This window comes from Taurulus bubalis (assembly GCF_910589615.1).
Source record: "Taurulus bubalis genome assembly, chromosome: 8".
Classification (NCBI taxonomy): domain Eukaryota; kingdom Metazoa; phylum Chordata; class Actinopteri; order Perciformes; family Cottidae; genus Taurulus; species Taurulus bubalis.
In genome coordinates, this window is record NC_136596.1 from 25171946 (window position 1) to 25192869 (window position 20924).

Here is a 20924-nt window from a genome sequence, read left to right on the forward strand (position 1 = left end):
TTATAAGAAATCCATTGTCCTCTATACCAGCGGTTATGCAATGTCTGAGGAACTATGGGGAAGTTTCAGGACATAAAGTTAATGAGGGGAAATCGGAAGCAATGATGATTACAGGAAGCTGGCCTACACAATTGGACAGACTTGCGAGATTTAGATGGTCAAAGGGGGGCTTTAGGCATTTCATGGTGATTTTGACTCCTATTGCTTCTAAATTATACAGCGCAAACTATGACAAACTTATTTCCCAGATCAAAAAGGACCTGGAAAGGTGGGAGATGCTTCCCCTTTCCTTGGTTGGGAGAGTAGAAACCATTAGGATGAATGTTCTGCCAAGGCTGTTATTTCTCTTTTGCTCTCTTCCGATTGCTGTCCCGGTTTCTACTTTAAAGCTCTTAGATAGGCTTGTTTCCTGATTCATATGGCAGAACAAGAGGCCTAGAGTGAGACTCAAAGTTCTTTGCTTACGGAAAGAGAAGGGCGGTTTATCTTTGCCTCATTTCAGAAGTTATTACTGGGCAGCACAACTTAGAGTATTGATCTCCTGGATGAGATTGGATATGGATACAAAATGGGTACATATTAGTGATGTGTCCTTTCGTGTCGAGGCTTCGATGCGCGTGTCGAGTAATCCAGGTCGATTTTGGTGAAGTGCGTATCGAGGCTTGTCTCGATGACGTATGCGGTGACGTTCGAAGCCTCGCGAGCCGCCCGCACCACGTGACTGATTCAGAAAATGGTTTGTGTGTTTGCCGTGCGAATTGAAATATAAGGGGCAGCGAAACTCAATGGATTTACCCCTTCCTCTCTGTACCAGCTTCATGTGTGTCCGTGAAAGGGTATTTTATAAAGCAGGCGAAATAGTCTCAAAAAGCCCAGCACTGTGGAAAAGTTCTTATTTTTACTTAAAGAATTGTACTCATCAACATGGACTAACAGAGCCGAGGCTCGAAACACCGCTGCTCTGACTGAAAGTCGGATATTCTAACCACTGACCCACAGTCACATCACAACCCTCTCCCAATTTGTTTCGAGTTTTGATTTTGACCCCGCCAATATATCATAAAGATAGACACAATAATAATAAGTTAATAATTGATGTATTGGCGTCACAAACATAATTTATTCAATTTAAAGCCTCACACACCAAAGCCATGGTGTCTTATGATCACTCTGCCTGTTTTACATATATTGTCCACTTGGTGGCGCAGTAGAGCAAATGAAGCCCCATGAAGCTTCGGCACATGAGCGAACCAATTGGATGGAAAGCTTTAATGCTTCAGGAAGCTTCATCTCGCCATCACTAGTACATATAGAGCAAAGTTCAGTAAGCACATCACTCTCAGCACTCCCCTTTCTGACGACAAAGGCATTGAGTAAACTAAAAATATAAAATGAATGGGTTAAGTATACATTAAAGGTTTGGAGGAAAATAAGAGGTAAGGTATTAAACCTCTCATTATCTGTATTTAGGGCAACAAAAATTGCTGCTCTTTGTGATTTTCTGCCTGCTAATTTAGACAGGGGTGTTAGTAAATGGGTGGAGAAGGGTTTGACCACAATAAATCAATTATTTGTAGGAACGACTCTCAGGGCTTTCGCACAACTTCAAGCAAAGTATGGTATTGAAGCCAAGGATCTATTCCGATATTTCCAACTTCGACACTATTTGACCACACACAAGGATTGGGACAAAATTAAAGACATACCAGGCAATTTTGAGGAGTACTGGGTGGAGATAGCTGAGTATCGAATCCAAACAAAACATGTAATATCTTGTTTATACAGCAGAATTCATATGGATACATTTATCGACACACTAGATATAAAAAGTAAATGGGAATTGGAGGCTAACATCATGATTGCAGATGATGATTGGGAATGCTCTTGGTTGTCCTGGCACAAATGTTTAAGTAGTCCAACTTGGAGAGAATTTAGTTGGAAGCTAAGGATGAGATTTTTTAAAACGCCCTTAGTAATAGCTAAATATGACAAGAAGTATCCCCCTCTCTGCTGGAGAGGTTGTGGCCTAATAGGAGACTTTTCTCACATTTTCTGGGATTGCCCTAAATTGCAGAAGTTCTGGGAGGAGGGAAAGAGGGAGAAAGGTAAGATCTTGAATTTAGACAGTTCGATTGACCCACAACAGCTGATTTTGGGAACTACGCCTACAAGGGGGCTAGGGAAAAACAAACTGTATATAATCAGAGTTATGATGTTAATTGCCCACAAAATGATCACAGTTAACTGGCTCAGGCCCCACTCTCCCACTGTGGACTAGTGGGCCCAGAGGCTCCAGGCTGTGAATTGTATGGAGAGTTTAACTCCAAGCCTACGACTCCGGATGGACATTTACCTTGCGAGATGGTCACCTGTCACAATGTATTGGTCAAAATGATTATTCGGTTGACATTGGACTAGACAAGCTAGATTGAATATGAAACTAGGTGATTTCATTGGGATATCCCTTGTGTCATTTGTGTTCTATTACCAATGGAAGGTTTGGTAATACTTTTCGTAATGTGTATTGAATTTGGAAATTCAATACATTTTCTCCACACTCAGTCCATTAAGCTCATTAAATTTCGGACCTGGCCTTATCGTGCGATGCAGACAACCAGGAACGACACAATCTATGATCTCATACCAGAAAAAGTACAGTAGAAATTCCTATTTGTAAATAATAAACTATCGACTAAACTGTATTGAAATACAATAATGTGCTGCATGTAAATGTATATGTTACAATAGGTTTCCATGTTATTAGGGAGCTGGTTACAGTAAAAAATAATCACAGCTCACAGTTCAATTTATCTGTTAATCTGTTTTTCATCCTCTTTCTTAAAGGGACAGTTCACCCTAAAATACATATAGAGATCTCCAACATCATGGAACTAGTTTAATCGCTGTAATAAGTTGGCTCAGCGTCGTGGGGTATAAAATAGTAAATATAATACATAAAAACTTTACTATGACACATTGCTGTGGAGTCTTTCAAATACATTTTTTAGCCATCTCGTTCCATCATATTGGAGACATTATATGGCCGACGCTCTAATTTTTTAAATCATTTTAGGCCTTTCAGAGCTGGAAATAAAAGAATGACATGAAACCAACGTCTAGAATCAAATTGGGCGGCCCAATGCCTTCAATCTATTTAAATAAAAGGGTACATTTATATATATATATATATATATATATATGTTTACAATCTATTTATATTGTTGCATAGGTTCAGTAATATTTCTGTTTAGATGTACTAAAGCTTTTGGCTGCCTGAGTCGAGGTGAAGCCCCTCCCACTTGCGGCGGGATGAGCGCTGCGTCGGTTTTACTGGGATCGTCTCGGATTTGTGGCCAATTTGCGAGTAATTTGGGGTCGTTAGCGCTAATCGAGATGAGTCGCTACGGGACGGATGGTGCCAAGGTCTGAAGCCGAGGAGAGGAAGTACACAGGGAGCACAGGGAACAAGTGAGCGGAGGATAAAAAATATAAAAAGTGTAGTCTGCATTTATACAGAGTGAAGTATGAAGTGGTTGGTGATTAAAACTGTAACTTATATCATAAAGTACAAAGAATGAAAGACATATTTGACAGATTCCTGTAAAACTGCACGGTTTTATATAAACGAATTCAGGGTTATCAAAAGAATAGCAGAGGAGAAAGATGGAGGTGAAAGAGAGATTCATAAGAGGAGGAGCAGGAGGAATAAATCCAGCCAGAGGGAGACATGTAGCAAACGGAGGGAACAGGTAAACACCTGGGAACACGAGTAAGAGTGTGAACTTCAAAGAACACTCCAGAGAGACACACAAAAAACACAACAACAAGGAGGCCGACATGCGTCTGTCTCCGTCACCGTCTCCTTCTCCTCCTCCTCCTCCTGCTCCTCCTCCTGCTCCTCTTCCTGCTCCCCCCCCCCCTCTCCCGAGGCTTCCTCGTCTAGTTCAATGTTTTATTTTTATTCTTTGATTTAAACAAATAGCCCCGAAACAAGAAATGCAAAGACTCTGCTAAACTTTTACAACTTTGAAAAAGCTTTTGGCTTTTTACAGCTAAACAGATTCTACTGAGACGTTGGAAGAAAAGAAAAAACACCTTCAAAGGAACGAGCTCCATCAATGGCTCGACTGGCAGCTATTCCTTATAACATGGCACCTTGTACTTTGACCCTCTTGGTCATATATACTGTATATATCTGCTGTGCAAAGGATTGTGGGTCAGAATAGCTGGAAAACGCATGCTGGCTTGCATAAGGGGACCAGATGTAGTAGAACATCCTGTTTCTTTTGTTTAGCATACTGAGATAATTTGATTGAGATAATAATGATGCCCTGTCTGACATTTTGTCGTTATTCTTGAAATGCAAATTAATACCAAAAAACTTCCCTTTTTCTAATTGTTTTTCCCCCTAATCTGTACACTTTGAAGTGACAGGAAGTATAATAAAGTATTCCAGTTTTCCAGTTTGTATTTGCATGAGCCTGAATGAATACATGAATGTTGTAATTATGCACTAAAAAAGGTTTGGAAAAAACAGGCTTGAAGCAGCAAACGTCTGCTGTGTCTCAGTAAAGTTGAAGCCTGATCATCTAATCAGACGCCAGTATGACAGATGTCTGAAACACTGTGGAAGAAACCAGTACTGACCCGGAACTGGAAGGAGTCGCCGTTGGTGTCGCTGCCGAAGTGGCGGTACCAGACGGCGCCGTCGTTGACGTCCTGCTGGGTGAAGGAAGTCGTGGGCGTGAAGCCGCGCTCGTCAGTCAGCGACGGGCGCCAGCCTTCTGGGGGGCCGTCGGCCGGCATGGACACCAGCACCACCTCCCCTGAGAGGAGGGGATTATACATCAACACAATTATTAATAATAACTATTAAGGACAGGATTCACATCCCAGCAGAACTAGTGGTGAGGGGTAAGAACTTAGAGGCTTCTATTGCGGCTAAACTGTGTTTATTATGATATTGAAGCTTGTGTAACAGTTTTATTGGATAATAATGAATGAATACAAAAAAATATGAAATTCATATTAATAACTCAAATAACCCATAAATTAGTATAAAAATCATTTAATTTAAATTTAATTTAAGTAACAGAATTTAACATTAGATTAAATTCAGGATGCCACCCAATTGGGAAAACATTTCATTGCCGTGACCGATTATTTTATATATATATACACACATTATCAAGTTCTTTATTAAGGAAATACTAACTGCAGTAACTACACAACTAAACTACTAAACATAAAATAAATGAATGAACTAGAAAATGAATGGAATGAATATGATGAACTATATATATACATATATACACACACACTCACCTAAAGGATTATTAGGAACACCATACTAAAACTGTGTTTGACCCCCTTTCGCCTTCAGAACTGCCTTAATTCTACGTGGCATTGATTCAACAAGGTGCTGAAAGCATTCTTTAGAAATGTTGGCCCATATTGATAGGATAGCATCTTGCAGTTGATGGAGATTTGTGGGATGCACATCCAGGGCACGAAGCTCCCGTTCCACCACATCCCAAAGATGCTCTGTTGGGTTGAGATCTGGTGACTGTGGGGGCCATTTTAGTACAGTGAACTCATTGTCATGTTCAAGAAACCAATTAGAAATGATTCGAGCTTTGTGACATTATCCTGCTGGAAGTAGCCATCAGAGGATGGGTACATGGTGGCCGTAAAGGGATGGACATGGTCAGAAACAATGCTCAGGTAGGCCGTGGCATTTAAACGATGCCCAATTGGCACTAAGGGGCCTAAAGTGTGCCAAGAAAACATCCCCCACACCATTACACCACCACCAGCAGCCTGCACAGTGGTAACAAGGCATGATGGATCCATGTTCTCATTCTGTTTACGCCAAATTCTGACTCTACCATCTGGATGTCTCAACAGAAATCGAGACTCATCAGACCAGGCAACATTTTTCCAGTCTTCAACTGTCCAATTTTGGTGAGCTCTTGCAAATTGTAGCCTCTTTTTCCTATTTGTAGTGGAGATGAGTGGTACCCGGTGGGGTCTTCTGCTGTTGTAGCCCATCCGCCTCAAGGTTGTGCGTGTTGTGGCTTCACAAATGCTTTGCTGTATACCTCGGTTGTAACAGTGGTTATTTCAGTCAAAGTTGCTCTTCTATCAGCTCGAATCAGTCGGCCCATTCTCCTCTGACCTCTAGCATCAACAAGGCATTTTCGCCCACAGGACTGCCGCATACTGGATGTTTTTCCCTTTTCACACCATTCTTTGTAAACCCTAGAAATGGTTGTGCGTGAAAATCCCAGTAACTGAGCAGATTGTGAAATACTCAGACCGGCCCGTCTGGCACCAACAACCATGCCACGCTCAAAATTGCTTAAATCACCTTTCTTTCCCATTCTGACATTCAGTTTGGAGTTCAGGAGATTGTCTTGACCAGGACCACACCCCGAAATGCATTGAAGCAACTGCCATGTGATTGGCTGATTAGATAATTGCATTAATGAGAAATTGAACAGGTGTTCCTAATTATCCTTTAGGTGAGTGTATATATAATGGATTACATGGTACTCATGTCAATGAATAACGATAATCAATTAAATTATATGTATGTATATCCATTACATTTAGTTCAAAAGTTTAGCAGTTGAAAGTTTAAGAAACACCAGAGAAGATTGGGAAGCAATTTCATATTAGTTTTAATTAAAGATGGATCCTACTTTAAGGCCTATTTTAAGAAAAAGACATTTACAAAACATTATAAATCCGGTTTGAATGAGAACCAAACTGCAGCCAGAATAAAGCCCCTTGGAGCCTTGAATCAAATCTCTTCGTGAGTTCGTACCATATTTAGGTTTTCCATCAGAGACGACGGTGTAGACGATGTCATTGCTTCCGACCCCCTTGTAGTCCCCCTGCAGGTACTTCTTACCCAGCCGCACCATGCCGCCCTCCTTCACCCAGGTCGCCGGTGCAGACAGCGCGTGAGGAGAGTCAGCGGCCTGAAACACACACAAAGAAACACGTTGAACCCCGTGGACGTCGTGGTTGGTTTCAGTTTGGATTCACCGAGTTCTGCTCAAACTAATGCATTTAAAGATTAACGACTTTCCCTTCGTCTAACCAAACGGCTGTCTGCGAATTTCACCAGAGGAGGGAAAATAAAATATATGGTTGTTGTTTTTGGTTTCTCCTGGGAAGAGCTCACCAGATGCCAGGTATTTAAATCAAATATAAAAAAGCTATTATGACCTGGATTTAAGCTTGAATTAGCCAAAGGTGCGGCCGCAATAATCAAGAGTTTATTCACATAACAAATGTACTCTCAAACGTGGTAAATTGAGCAATATGTTGTGTGTGTCACTCACACCAAGGAACCCCCCCTCGTGTGAAATAAAGCAGACTCCTGGTTCCTCAGGTGCAGCCTGATGCCACTTTTCACTTTGTCTTGTCGCAGTTTACGCTGGCGTGTATTTATTCCACATCTGTTGCCAACCTTCAGGAGTCCCGGGAGCCCCGGTTGTAAAAGCTGTCAATCAGCCGCGGTGTCACCTGAGCCCTCGAGTCGGCTCCACCAATCAGAGGCGATCTGTCAATCTGCACTTTCTCCTGTCTGAGAGAGAGCTGTCAAGCAAAACTTGGGAATCTGGACTTGTTTTTTTGCGACGCCGTATTGATCTGAGGTGGAGCGACTCATGGTTTTTTGCCCGGGGAAACAAAAGCTGCAGAGAAAGCTCGAAGCGAGTGGATGATTCTGGTAAGATGCCTGCTGTCAGCGAGGCGTTTGAAAGTAGACCTCTTAACCCGCTCACTCACTGTGTCACCCTGCTGCCAAAAATAAATAAAAACAAACGGGTATGAGACACGTCTCAGGCTTCTATCAAACCAACCTGCTGTTCATTCCAGAAACAGAAGCTCCGCGTTTTACAACTGGATGAAGTAAAAGGGTCTAAAAGTCATCTGGTTGTCAAAAATAGTTCATTTAGAAACAGGTATTGCGCAAGAATGTCATTGAAAAAAGCGTGATATTCCTATTTTACCGAACACAGGTAACTGGACATAATTCTACACTGAATGCCTTTTCACTCAAATTTTTAATTTAACAATTTATAGCTTACAACTTATAGATCATCAGTAGATTAGTTATACACCATTGAAAAGAACCACTTTGGGGTTTCCATGTTGTAAGAAATGGTTTGTAAAGCATGCAGACCAAAAGAAACACAACCCTGTCTCTTATCAAACTAAACTACACTCTGCATTACTGTCAGGGAAGTGTATATTCTCCCAGATTTCCGATGCAGTTTTAAAGTAAGGTTCTAAATTGCAACAAAATAAAAAAAAACATTACTTTGTTATGTTTGTAGAAAAAAAACAGTGTGGTCTGACAAAAAGTGCATGTGTGTTATGTTAATTAAAACAAGTCAGCGTCGACTTTTGGTTTCTCACGGGACATGAACAGCGGTCTCCTGGGTGAAAGTCCTGTGTTTGGTGGAAACCAGCCATCCCATCCCAAAGTTACCCGACGCAGACTTTGAAGATTATTGATGATATTTGTGAAACATCAGAAACTAAAAATACCCGTAAAACGTAATTGACTATGCAGTTTCTTTGTAATGTTTTTAGAAACCAGGCTGGAAAAACTGAAATCACCGATAACATTGATTAATGCAGACTTGATGGCTTATTTCAAAGTAAGAACATGACAATGGCTTATTGATGGACGACTAAAACATTTTAACTGCATCACTATAAAGTGGAAAAGGGATTTCGTTTTTTAATTTTTTTTTAGTCAAACTGGCAACCCAACATTTGTTTATTGCTTCTAAAACTGACTTAAAAAGCATAATGACGCCTTAGTCATTAATACATACTTTAATTAGAAAGTAGTACCAACACCTTATTATTATATTCAGGCCTTTGCTGAAACACACACACACACACACACACACACACACACACACACAAACACACCTGCAGGAGATCAGTGTAATGGCAGAAGCACTGTGGCAGTGGGTGATAATAGATTACAAAGCGTGTGCACAGGTGTGTGTGTGCGAACACGTGCTTGGTGTGTGTGCGTGTGCGGCCGTCTGTGTTTGCAGATAACAACCTGCCGACCAGCTGCCTGCCGCTCGGCTGATCCAAATCACACTATTTCAGCGGAGCGGCAGCAGGCGGAGGATCGCAGACGAGCCGCAGAGGAAACACATAAGTCAGTATGGCAGGCTTTTAACTCAGAGGGCCACATCATCCGGGAGATTATCAACCTTCTCCTGATGAGCACCAAGGTCGCTCAAGGACGATCAGGCCCAGAAGAGGGCGGAGGATTTATAAGTTTGCCAATACTCCTGATTTCCCCAGACCTCTGACTCTCCGTCCTGCAGCTGCTCCCTCACTTGGTAATGTTTTTCTAATTTTCTCTCTTGAATAACACAAATCAGGTTTTGTTGCCCGAAGGGAGACTTTGAGATGGTCGGATCTCCTTCAGACATGTGCAAAAGAAAATGAAATGTTCATGGAAATGTTTCTTTTGAACCTCGGGGAGAGTGTAATTTCATATTGAAGGGATGGAAGCGTCAAGGAGGGGATTGTCAAGAGAAAACCTGAGGTGAATTATACAAATATTTTAGTTTTAATAGGAATTCTTAGTAATAAACTCAGAACTCAGTGACTCACTGGCCTGAGAGCTGTTGATTGATAAAGCATCTTGCTTATTGCTGCTGGAAAGCTCAGTGCTAATGCAATGCCACTCCATCAATCATCAGACTAAATATTGACTTTTGGTTTCACGCGGGGCATGAACAGCGGTCTCCCGGGTCAAAGTCCTGTTAGTTTGACCCGTCCATCTACTTCCTCCTGATACAAGACGATTAGAAACGTATTTGTGATGTGTCACAAACAAACAAACACTATCTGCAATAAAATGAAAGGAGACACAAGGCTGACTATTAATATATTAATACATGCATGCATTAATGATGATGTATTAATCCTGCTGCAACCTGTTTTTATACCAAATAATAATAATATATATATATACAGTATATAATAAATGTATCTACTAAAGATTAAAACAAAATATGAGGAAAGAGGTGAGGGGCTGTTGGGCAAAAAAGCATATCCAAAATATATTATAGAAAATAAAACCTGTTTAAATTAGCCGCAAAAATTCATGAAAAATGAATAATCAGAGACCTTTAAAGGGCGTTGAGCCAGCAGGTCTGAGATGGACTGTAAATAGAGTTGGTGCTGGCCAGAGAGCTTTTGGCTGCAGTCCACAAAAACAGAAATAAATGACTTCGCCAAGATGGAGTCGGCATCATCCATAAAACATTGGCTGTGGCTGCCAGCCGGGACGGTCACGCCGTTGTAATAACAATGACATTGTCATCTCTCATTTTCCCCATAATTCCAGCGGAGGAGGGGCGAGCGGGGACGAGCTGATGGACTCGTCAAACAGTAAGTGAAAGTCACAGAATGTAGATTGAATCCTTATCTCCAACACATTCTAATTTAATCTCGACGAAAACACTGCTGTGTCTAAAATGTAGAGCACTGTGCGAACGCAAACATCGGGCGGGGGGGCGCCGACTTTAACGGAAACAAATCACAGCAATCAGAGGCGTAATCACAGACCCGTTTGTGTGGGGTATCGCTTGGAAGAAAAAACTCATAAGTAATTATCGTATCCCCGAGCATGGATGAAGGCGAGTGCTCAGCGGGAGTGGAGCTAAAGACAAAGAACTCTGCTTGACAACAAAGCAGCTGAGCAGAAGAAATATATACTTTTCTTCAATTTCTGCAGAGGAAGTTTTTTTGTCCACAGGCTCAAAGTGTTCTCCTCCAGACAGTAATTGAAAGCCAAGGGTCCTGCTTCCAACCCAACCGAGCTCCAGCTCAGCTCCGGGGGCTCGGACTCAGAGACTCCATCCATCAGCGGGTCATTAAGGGCCTGATTAGTGTCCTGCTTCAGAGCTCAGGACGGCCGTTGTCCTGGCATCCACAGCCACCGCTGCCCGCTGGGTTGGGGGCTTGGATGGTACAAAGAGCGCCAGAGAGGGTCTTCATTGTGCTTTATGTAGATTTTTTCGGGGGGGTTTCATTGCCTTGATCTTATTGCCCGATTCTGTTCCATGCCACTTCTCACAGGTTTCAGATCCGTGAGCTTGTGGCCTGCAGTGTTGCAGCTGCTTTACACGGCTTGGCACCCCTGGGAGATCCACGCGGCGGCAGCGGGAGGTTTTCAAAAACTTCTATTTGAACTCGAGCATCCTGCTGCTGATGACGTTTGATGTTCACCACACACACACACACACACACACACACACACACACACACACACACACACACACACACATCTGTGTGACGCAGTATGGGAGTTAACGCACAAGAGAAGCAGTAGGTGGAGGGCTCTCGTAACATTTTTCGTAAAGCAGAATGTATTTTCCATGAAAATGCAAACACTTTTATTTGCATGTTTTCCCAACTTAAGTTATGCAAATCCTCCTTCCTTCTTTTTTTTGTTAATCTGGCCAGCCATCACGCCAGCAAAACAAAGCCTGTTTTTGTTGTTGTTCTTCTTCTTCTTTTGTCGTGCTGGGAGAAGACAACATCCCCTCAGTAAATGCTGCTCCTCTCCCTAAATGTCCTCACTGATCTCTATTCTATTGTGATCCTCCCGTGCAGATCGAGCCGGAGGCAACACAGAAAATATCTCGGGGGGCCACTGCTGGAAGGAGTTTAAAAAGATTCTGATATTAATCGAGCGCATTCTCACAGCCCTCCATCACGCTGTCCGTCCTGCTCTGTCTAATGCGCGTCATGATTCAGCATCAGGACATTTTTACAGTAAATGGATACTGGAATGTGTGTGTGTGAGTGGGATGTTAGTTGAGCCTGAAGCGCACCATCTGTATGCAGCCAGACAAAACAGAGCTGCCCTCCAAAACCTGTAGCGAAAATATATTACTGAGAAGAGAAAAAAAAAAAAATAGAGTCTCTGCCGCCGGTACAAAAGTACAACCGGCACACAACGAGGTGGGATTTTCATAATCATGTGAAGGTTTTCTATTCCGATGTAATCTAAAAACCAAAGCTGAGTGCAGTAACTTCCTGGCTGACACGGTGTGTCTTTGTGTGGAAGTCAGATACACACGTGTGTGTGTTTGAACCTGACATGCAAGAAAATACGACTCACAGTAACGCTGTCGGATTTGATGCACTTGAGATTTGACTGCTTGGAAACTTTAACTATTCTCTACCGCCGGTGGGAATCTAGTCGAAAAAGACTCTCGACAATTCTCTCCACAACCTGCCGAAGACTCAGGACTACAAAAGCCTAAGTTGAAAAACTAGAGAAAAGGAATAGAAGTTCTTTGTTGAACAGTATTGATCCGACTAGAAAGGCAAATCTTGACTCTCGTTAAGCTGGACAAGCTAACGTTTAAACGACACATGAGCTCTGGACATATGGATGTTGTTTCATCACGTAACCTCATATAGGCATGAAGATTTAAAAACGGGTTTCAAAAGCAACGCTAATGCTAGCTTTTTGCTGCGGATATATGCAGCGTTGGAGAAAGTAGACAGAGACATGGCTATTTGGAGTTGATGCCACAGATCAATGAGGAAAAGACCTCAGGGTTGCCTATACGAACAATCAGGTGGAAGGTAAATGTAGAAGGCACAATGTCACGGCTGTAGTCGTAATATCGTGTTGTAATCGTACGGAATTGTGTGAAACAGGCTGTTTTAGCGATGTTTTACCTTGCCTTTGTCAAAGCGATGAGATCGAGGTTTTCTAGTGCAAAATTGGATTACGTGAGGTTGTTTCTTCCTTTGGACCGGTAGCCAGGCTGCTAGCAATGTTGCTAAAGCTATCGCTAGCGCCCTGACAACGAACCAGAAGCTGCAAGGAAAACAAGGAACAGTTTCTGGAACAAAAACATCTATGATTTATTGTCCCGTTTTAACACTTTCGGAACCCGTGACGCAGATCCGTGTTTTACTATGTTTACGTTTTTTAAATATTCATATCTTCGCGATGAAAAGAAATAAGATTTAAATGTTGCTGGAGGCGAAAGACTTTCACATACTGTTCTCCATTAGATCCAACGTGACTCTCACAGGAGAACTCAGCCTGTGGCATTTTTGTCGAGCTCCGCCTTTTACCGTGATTTGTCAATTCAGGTGTCCGTCGACATGTGTCCATATCAGATACACATGTATCTATCAAATTGTCAAAAACTTCTGCCTGTTTTATATTGAAGAAATTAAGAGGAAATGTGTACAATTTGATAGTGACGATACTTAAAGGGCATGACAACATACAAATCATCAAAATGCTTTCAAGTAAAAGTATATTTCCATTCAGCTAATGAATTCCCTTTCATTTAAAATATAATACATGGACTTTCGGTGGAGCGGGATATGGAGTATCGCACGCGTCGTACTCTCCCGTAACCTTCTCTATTACAACCTCCCCCACCCCCAAAAAAAAGTCAATTAATAGCTTGCACAAAGGCAAGTACTGTCTTTTAACCTGACCATGACCAGCAAAAGTAAGCCGAGCAGGAGGGAAGACTCTAAGAAAGACGCCCCGACACCCCAGGCTAGTCAGGTTAGCATGTCGGACCTGACTAGCTTGCTGGAGGAACATCGCAAGTCGATATCATCTGCCCTCTCTGTCGAACTCAAAGCTTCGTTCTCGTCTCTTGAATCGAAACTAGATGTGATTCAAGCCACAGTGAGTGAGAATGGTGAGCGAATCGTAAGTTTGGAGCCTAACGCCAACTTAAACCGCTGCGGGCAGCCTACCACGACATCATGGCGGTACTTTACAACTTGGGCTTGCGACCAGCTCTACTATACCCGGCGAGACTTCAAATCACCGACAAAGATGGTAATAAGAGACGTTTCTCATCAGCCAAAGAAGCCACCGCCTTTGTCGGAACTCGACTGGACTCATAATGACTGCGACCCACTGAAACAAGGAACAGCCCTCGGTCCGAAAGTTGGCGTTATTTTCAATCAAACCTGGTTATGGTGGTAAGAGTTTTGTTGTTACAACCGTTTTGCGTTGACAGTACTTTACATTGTTGTTATTAAACAATAATTTGTTTTCAATCTATGCCTGCACCTGCTAAGGGGGACACTGCACATTGGGAACTGCGACCAATAGACATGTAGTAGTATAAAAACAGGAAGCATTAGAGGATTAGGGAATTGTTATTGTTCCCAGGGTTTATTTTATGGTTATGTGTGTGTGTTTTTTTCTTCCTTTTTTTCTTCTTCTTTTTGTTGTTGTTGTTGTTTCTAGATCAAGGGGGGCATCCATTATCATTGGTAAAAATGTAGCATTTGAACTTTCAAAAGTAGTTGAAGACCCGAATGGTCGCTTTGTAGCAGCCTCAGGTAAACTATTCAATACCCCTGTGATATTAGCAAGTATCTATGCCCCTGTCTGGGATGATGTAAGATTTATCAGCCACCTCTTCTCATCTCTCCCTGACATAGACAGCCATCAAATGATCCTGGGAGGTGACTTTAATCTTATTCAGGACCCCAGTCTTGACAGATCCTCCTCCAGACAACACACCCTCTCAAATTCGGCAACGGCACTAAAGACATTTACAGAACAACTTGGTCTCAGTGACCCATGGCGATCCGCTAACCCATCTGCAAGAGCCTTTTCCTTTTTCTCCCATGTTCATCACACGTATTCGAGAATTTACTTTTTCCTCATGGACAATAGACTTTTACACTGGACCAACTCCAGTACTTACCACAGTATTGTGATCTCAGACCATGCCCCGACTTCAATTGACATATGTTTCCCTAATCACAGCTTTTTATCAAGACAGTGGAGACTGTGTCCCACAACGCTATCTGACAAGCAATTTAAAAGACTCTTCTCAGAAGAAATTTCTATTTTTTTACAGATCAATGACACCCCCGACATACTCAAAAAGATCACTCAAAGAAGCCACCATTTGTCTCCTACTAAAAAAGGAGAAAGACCCTCTACTATGTAGCAACTACAGGCCCAAATCCTTTTTGAATGTTGACCAGAAGATTTTAGCCAAGGTTCTAGCTACACGTCTGCAGGGAGCTCTCCCATCTCTGATCTCCGATGACCAAACAGGCTCACACAACACAAGGCGGCTGCTTAACATACTCAGCTCACCAAATCATGACACCCTGAGGTCATAGTATCTTTAGATGCAGAGAAAGCCTTTGACAGAGTTGAGTGGAAATATCTATATTATATTTTGGGAAGGTTTGGCTTCAGTCCAGACTTTATAGGCTGAATTAGGCGGATTGAATTGCTATATAACTCTCCGACTGCCGCCATTGTCACTAACGGTGTAAAATCCCGCCCTTTCACTTCATGCTGTGGCATCAGACAAGGTTGTCCCCTCTCACCCCTTCTATTCGCTTTGGCTATTGAACCTTTAGCCATTTGGCTCAGCGGGGAAGAAGGATTTGAGGGTATCTCCAGGATGGGATTCACACAAACTATCACTGTATGCGGATGACCTCTTGTTATATGTCTCCAATCCTGTCTCATCCCTTTCAGTTGTGAAATACATTTTACTCAAATTCGGTAAATATTCTGGTTATAAATTAAACTTTCATAAAAGTGAACTTCTCCCCATAAATGCACAGGACAAGACACTACCAAAATCTATTTTTCCATTTAGGGTGACCACCGAAGGATTTAGATACTTAGGGGTGGTCATCACACCATCAATTAAAGACCACTTCGCCAAAACCTTTCGCCCTCTTGTTGACAATTGTAAATCCGATATGACACGATGGTCTGCTCGCCCCTGTCCCTAATTGGCCGCGTCAACCTCATAAAAATGGTAATTCTCCCCAAAATCCTATATTTGTTTCAACATATTCCAATTTTGATGAAGAAATCATTTTTTCGCCAACTAGATCAGACTATCTCCTCATTTCTTTGGGCTAACAAACCCTCTCGTATTAACAAAGCAATCTTACAACTTCCTAAAAAGTCAGCCGGGTTAGCTTTACCCAATTTCATTCAATACTACTGGGCCTGCAACATTGATAAGATACGTCACTGGATGGATGACGGGCAAACAAACAGCCCCTTGTGGGCCCAAATGGAACTATCCTCTTCCAAACTCCACTCCCTCATCACGGCGCGACTGCCACTTAAAACTCCTGGAATCTCAGAAAACCCAATAGTCACTAACTCTCTCCACATCTGGATACAATTCCGCAAACATTTTGGGCTGAACAAACCCTCCGCTCTGGCTCCAGTCTCTAGAAACCACTTACTCTCACCTTCAACATCAGACCCCACCTTTTAAACGTGGCACGACAAAGGCTTACGTCAAATTGGAGATTTTTATAAAAATTGGCACTTTTCTGATTTTGCAGAACTGTCATCTAGGTTCAATTTGCCTAAATCTAACTTCTTCAACTTTCTGCAGATTAGACACTTTATTAAAACAAAATATCCTCACTTCCCTAATCACCCCTCAGGATCTATAGTTGACGCCTTGCTTACTCTAGAGCCAGCGCAAAACCGCTCAATCTCAATTATCTATGGTTCCATTGACTCCCTTAATCCGGATCAGACATCTCATCTGAGACAGACCTGGGAAAGAGAAATTGGTAAACCAGTATCTGACAACCGCTGGGCTCGCACTCTGGCCTTAACCCACTCTTCCTCTATTTGTGCAAGACATGGGCTACTACAATGCAAAATTTTGTTCCACGTTCGCTATACAAACGCCTGTCTAGTCAAAATTTACCCGAATACCAATGACAGCTGCAACAGGTGCAAACTATCACCCGCCAACCATACCCATATGTTTTGGTCATGCTCTAAATTAAAAGAGTACTGGGATAAAATATTTGACACACTTGGGACGGTACTAGGCATAACACTAGACCCTGATCCCCTCACAGCTCTATTTGGAACACAGCCGCTGGAAGTAGTTGATCTGCCGTCCAAAGGACGACGCATCCTGGCTTTTACGACACTCTTAGCTAGACGCCTCATACTACTCAAGTGGAAACACATTCTCCCGCCCTCACATAACAGTTGGTTAACTGAGATCCTAAATAATCTAAAACTCGAAAAAAAAACAGATTCGCACTCAGAGACCTCAGTGACTCCTTCGAAGGAACTTGGGAACCTTTCATAAAGTACTTAAATGATGCTGAAATTTAAAAAGTAAACTGACAGAGACCCCCCCCTCCCATACCCTTTTATTTTTTGGTATTTGTATTTTTACCATATTTACCACCAGATTTGAATTTAAGTAAGTTTGTTTTGTTTTTTATTCTCGCATGTGTTTGTTAGGTGAGTTCCATAATTATATATATATAATTTTCTTGTAACTTATATTGTTTCAATTTTTATTTCTATTATTATTTTCTATTTGTTGTGTTGGTATTGTGGCTGTTTCGGGGATGTTTTGCCTTTTATCTGAATCAGCGGATTACTCGTATCTCCTGTGTGTGATGTGTTCATTTGTTTGTTGTCTGTACTCAGTGCCAGTTCACCAGTTACACTATCCCCAAGCAATATGAAACTGAATGTAATAACCTGTATATGCTAACCTTGTTGGGACAGCCATGTTCACATTTTCTGTCTGAATTATTTGTAAAATCAACAAAACATTTTTAAATAAAATATAATACATGCAACTTTTCATTTCTCTTATATTCATATTCACGTATATTCATGTGCGTAATTAAATCAGTTTTGAGTGTGTATGCCTTTTTGTGTGTGGCTCACAGGTGTGTGTGATCACCACACAGTGGGGATCTTATTACAGCTGTGAGAGGAGCAAAAGAAAAGTCTGCAGAATGTATTTCCATATTTGTCAAGACCCTCGTTGCACACGATACATTTTCATAGTCCCTTATCTTTGATCCCAGACCTTAAAAATAGTTGTATTCTTGGATTAAACTCAAAGACAGCACTTTGAAGAAATAAGTCTCCAAAACGTCCTCACTCTCAAGGTCGGTCCCCACAAGGACTAAAAACGGGCTGCACACATTCACGTCTCGGATTTTCTTGTCTGTCTCCACATCTTCAATATTGGACTCTGGTGTTGTGTGCTCGCTCATGCTCGGTAACTGAGTGAGCTGCCAAAATATGTCTCATGCCAAACACACACCCCTCTCCCTCCGCCCTTCGCCCGGCGCTTGTTGCCAGATAATTACATCCTTGTCATAAAAGCCTCAAAGAAGCGACGAGAGAGGATGGACGCCGGCTCTTTACTTGTACAATACATATACATTTACGAAGATTAGCCTTGTGACACCAGCAAACTATTCTCAGGGATGAAATCAACAGAGCACCCTGCCAGACGTCAGTGGGATTCATGCTGAAAGCTGAGGCGATTAAAGAATTTTTAAAAAGGACGTCAGTGGATGTCAACTGTCACTCAGCTGTGTAGCAAAGTCAAAACAACAAGAATAGTTGACGAGATCCAATATTTATGAACTTCTTACGACGTGAATAACACTTAAAAAGCTGAGACACAAACGCAGTCTCCTTGACTCTGACTGCTTTTAAACATATTTCTCTTCCCAACTTCTGAACTTGCGCAAGGAAAGAAAGTCCTTGAGTTCTGAAACCGAGTGAGAGTAAAAAAAATATAGATATATTTTCACTCTGGATTTAAAGTGTCTCTTGCTGCCAAGAGGGCATCTCAGGATATATTGAAATACAAAAAAATTCAATAAAGTTTGATTACGCTGCGCCATAAAAAATAACTTATAATTCACAGTAAAACTGTAGAATATAATGAATGCCGGTGCCGTAGATATCCAGCATTTTTCCTCCAGTCGAAAGCGATGTCTGTGGGGATTTGTCACTTTTTGCTGTCTCACCTTTTCATCGTTCACACATTCTTCGTGAACTTGTTAATTGTACATGGCACCAAACACCAATATGATCTTTCTTTGCAGTCTGGAAACTGTAGCTGGTGAAGCTCTGAGCTACAACACACTAATTTGGCTCAGTGGTGAAACTTCAGGGAAAAACTTCTTCATCCAGTATTAATAGAAGATCGATGCGGAGGTGCAGAGATGATTGAGCCGAGCCGGTGAGCAGCGGGGTACAGAAAAATCAAACCCGCTCCGAAGAACTTTCATGACGGACGAAGGTTTTGGAGGCGGTGTGGTAAAAAAAACACGATTGACCCAAATGAGAGGTCGAATTTATTTTTTAAACGTGCGACAATTTCCGACAAAAAAAAACCCGCATTCGGTGTTCAAGTATTCTTTCTAGACAGAAACTAGTTGCGTTACAGTAAAAACGATTCAATAAGTATTCATGCAGGTTAGAAACCGGATTGGTGAATGAATATTTTGACTTCAACAGCTGCTTCTCTTTGAATTTTGAAAGCATGAAGTTGCTATCTAAACATCAAACATCCGCTCTGAAGCCATGAACCCCCCGCCCCCTTCCTACCTTGTGATTGATGTGGACCTGGAGAAGAACGTTCCTGTAGCTGTGTCCGTCGTTGACCTGCAGCACTGTCCCGTCCTCAGTCCCCTCCGAGCCGTCGTGGATGTAGCGGATCTGTTCCCGCGACAGCTCCTCCAGCTTGAAGCGGCCGAGGGCCCGGTCGCCGTGGAGGTGGGTCAGCCGGCCGTGACGGGGCGGCTCCAGGACCACGACCAAGACGTCGGCCGGGTTGTCGGGGTCGTCGACCCGCAGGACCGACTTGGTGATGGCCGCCGCTGCCCCACGGCCCTCCACGGTCAGAGGAGCGAGGGTCACGACCCTCGGAGGCTGGAAACGGTTCAAGGAAAAAAAGGCAGAGTTTGTAATCTGAAAGACGTGACTGACAAAGGAAGAAAAACAACACATTGGTTTAACGGTAAGAAGAAAAGTTTCAGTGTCAGTGTTAAACTTTTAAAGGCCGGCGGAAAAAACAGCAAGAGGGCAATATCTCCCAAATTGATGAGGAAAAGATGATGAATTTTCTCCTGGGAATGGAGGGGTGAAGAGAATGAAGGGCAGCCTCATTAAGCTGCACTCCGGCGTACCTGAAGGCCTCACCGCTAACAAAGTCAATTAAGGAGCACCGGGGAGAGGCCTCCGACTGTGAACAAGGGTACGACTTTACCCAGAGCTCAGTGTGTGCATGCGTGCGTGTGTGTGTGTGTGTGTGTGTGTGTGTGTACCATTATGAATGTTTAAAAGGGATATTGAGGATTTGAAGTGCCATCATTGTTAAAAAGAGATTAAGCTCTATTAAGTTATATTTTTGTTTTGATCATTTAAACTTTGACTTTGTCCCTTGTGCCAAATCTCACTGACTCACTCAGGCTCTTATTAACCAACAGAGGTAAAAGAAAAGTGAATATTGGATTAACATGCATCAGGTCAGCTGTAAACACACAGCATCTGTATGGGCTCTGTATGGAAGAACGGGTGTAAAAAACGCTCTTCCTGTCCCGTGTGAAACCAGAAGTGGACTTATTTGTCCCGTAACTTTTGTTCTGTACTAGTAACACAATACTTAAGTATATCTTAATATCTGACACAGGAAAAAAATGAACAAAGAAAGACCAAAAAAATAGGAAAAGGGTAGAGGCCAAAAACGACGACACGGAAGCGCTTCATTTCAACGCTACTCTCTGACAGAAGTCGTCAGCGGGGGCAGCTTGGCGGCGTCGGAGGCGCAAGTAGAGAGGCGTGGGCTGCGTAGACGCGGTCAGGTTGGGGGGCTCCGAGCCGCTCGGCGGGGGCTTCGGGTCCAATTTGTCGCACTCAGCGGCTGCTGGCTGAGCTCCAGCTCTTTGTGCCGTTACAGCGGTAGCTTAAGTAAAAAAAGGAAAGCGGATGAAACAAGCCGGCGCCAGAGAGAAAAATGTGTTAAGTCTCTCACACACACACACACACACACACACACCTTGTGTGTTTCTTTGAGCCA

The 20924-nt window shown here is 42.5% G+C and overlaps 1 protein-coding gene across 1 annotated transcript in view; it reads right to left on the bottom strand.

Moving 5' to 3' along the window:
• Window positions 1-20924, bottom strand: part of fras1 (Fraser extracellular matrix complex subunit 1) — a gene marked incomplete at its 5' end in the record, with an annotated part of 223559 nt that overhangs the window by 54360 nt on the left and 148275 nt on the right. The window contains 3 exons of the mRNA XM_079222966.1: window positions 4648-4826; window positions 6830-6986; window positions 19454-19777. Of these exons, the coding sequence (XP_079079092.1) occupies window positions 4648-4826; window positions 6830-6986; window positions 19454-19777 (660 nt within the window). The remainder of the gene's footprint in view (window positions 1-4647; window positions 4827-6829; window positions 6987-19453; window positions 19778-20924) is intronic.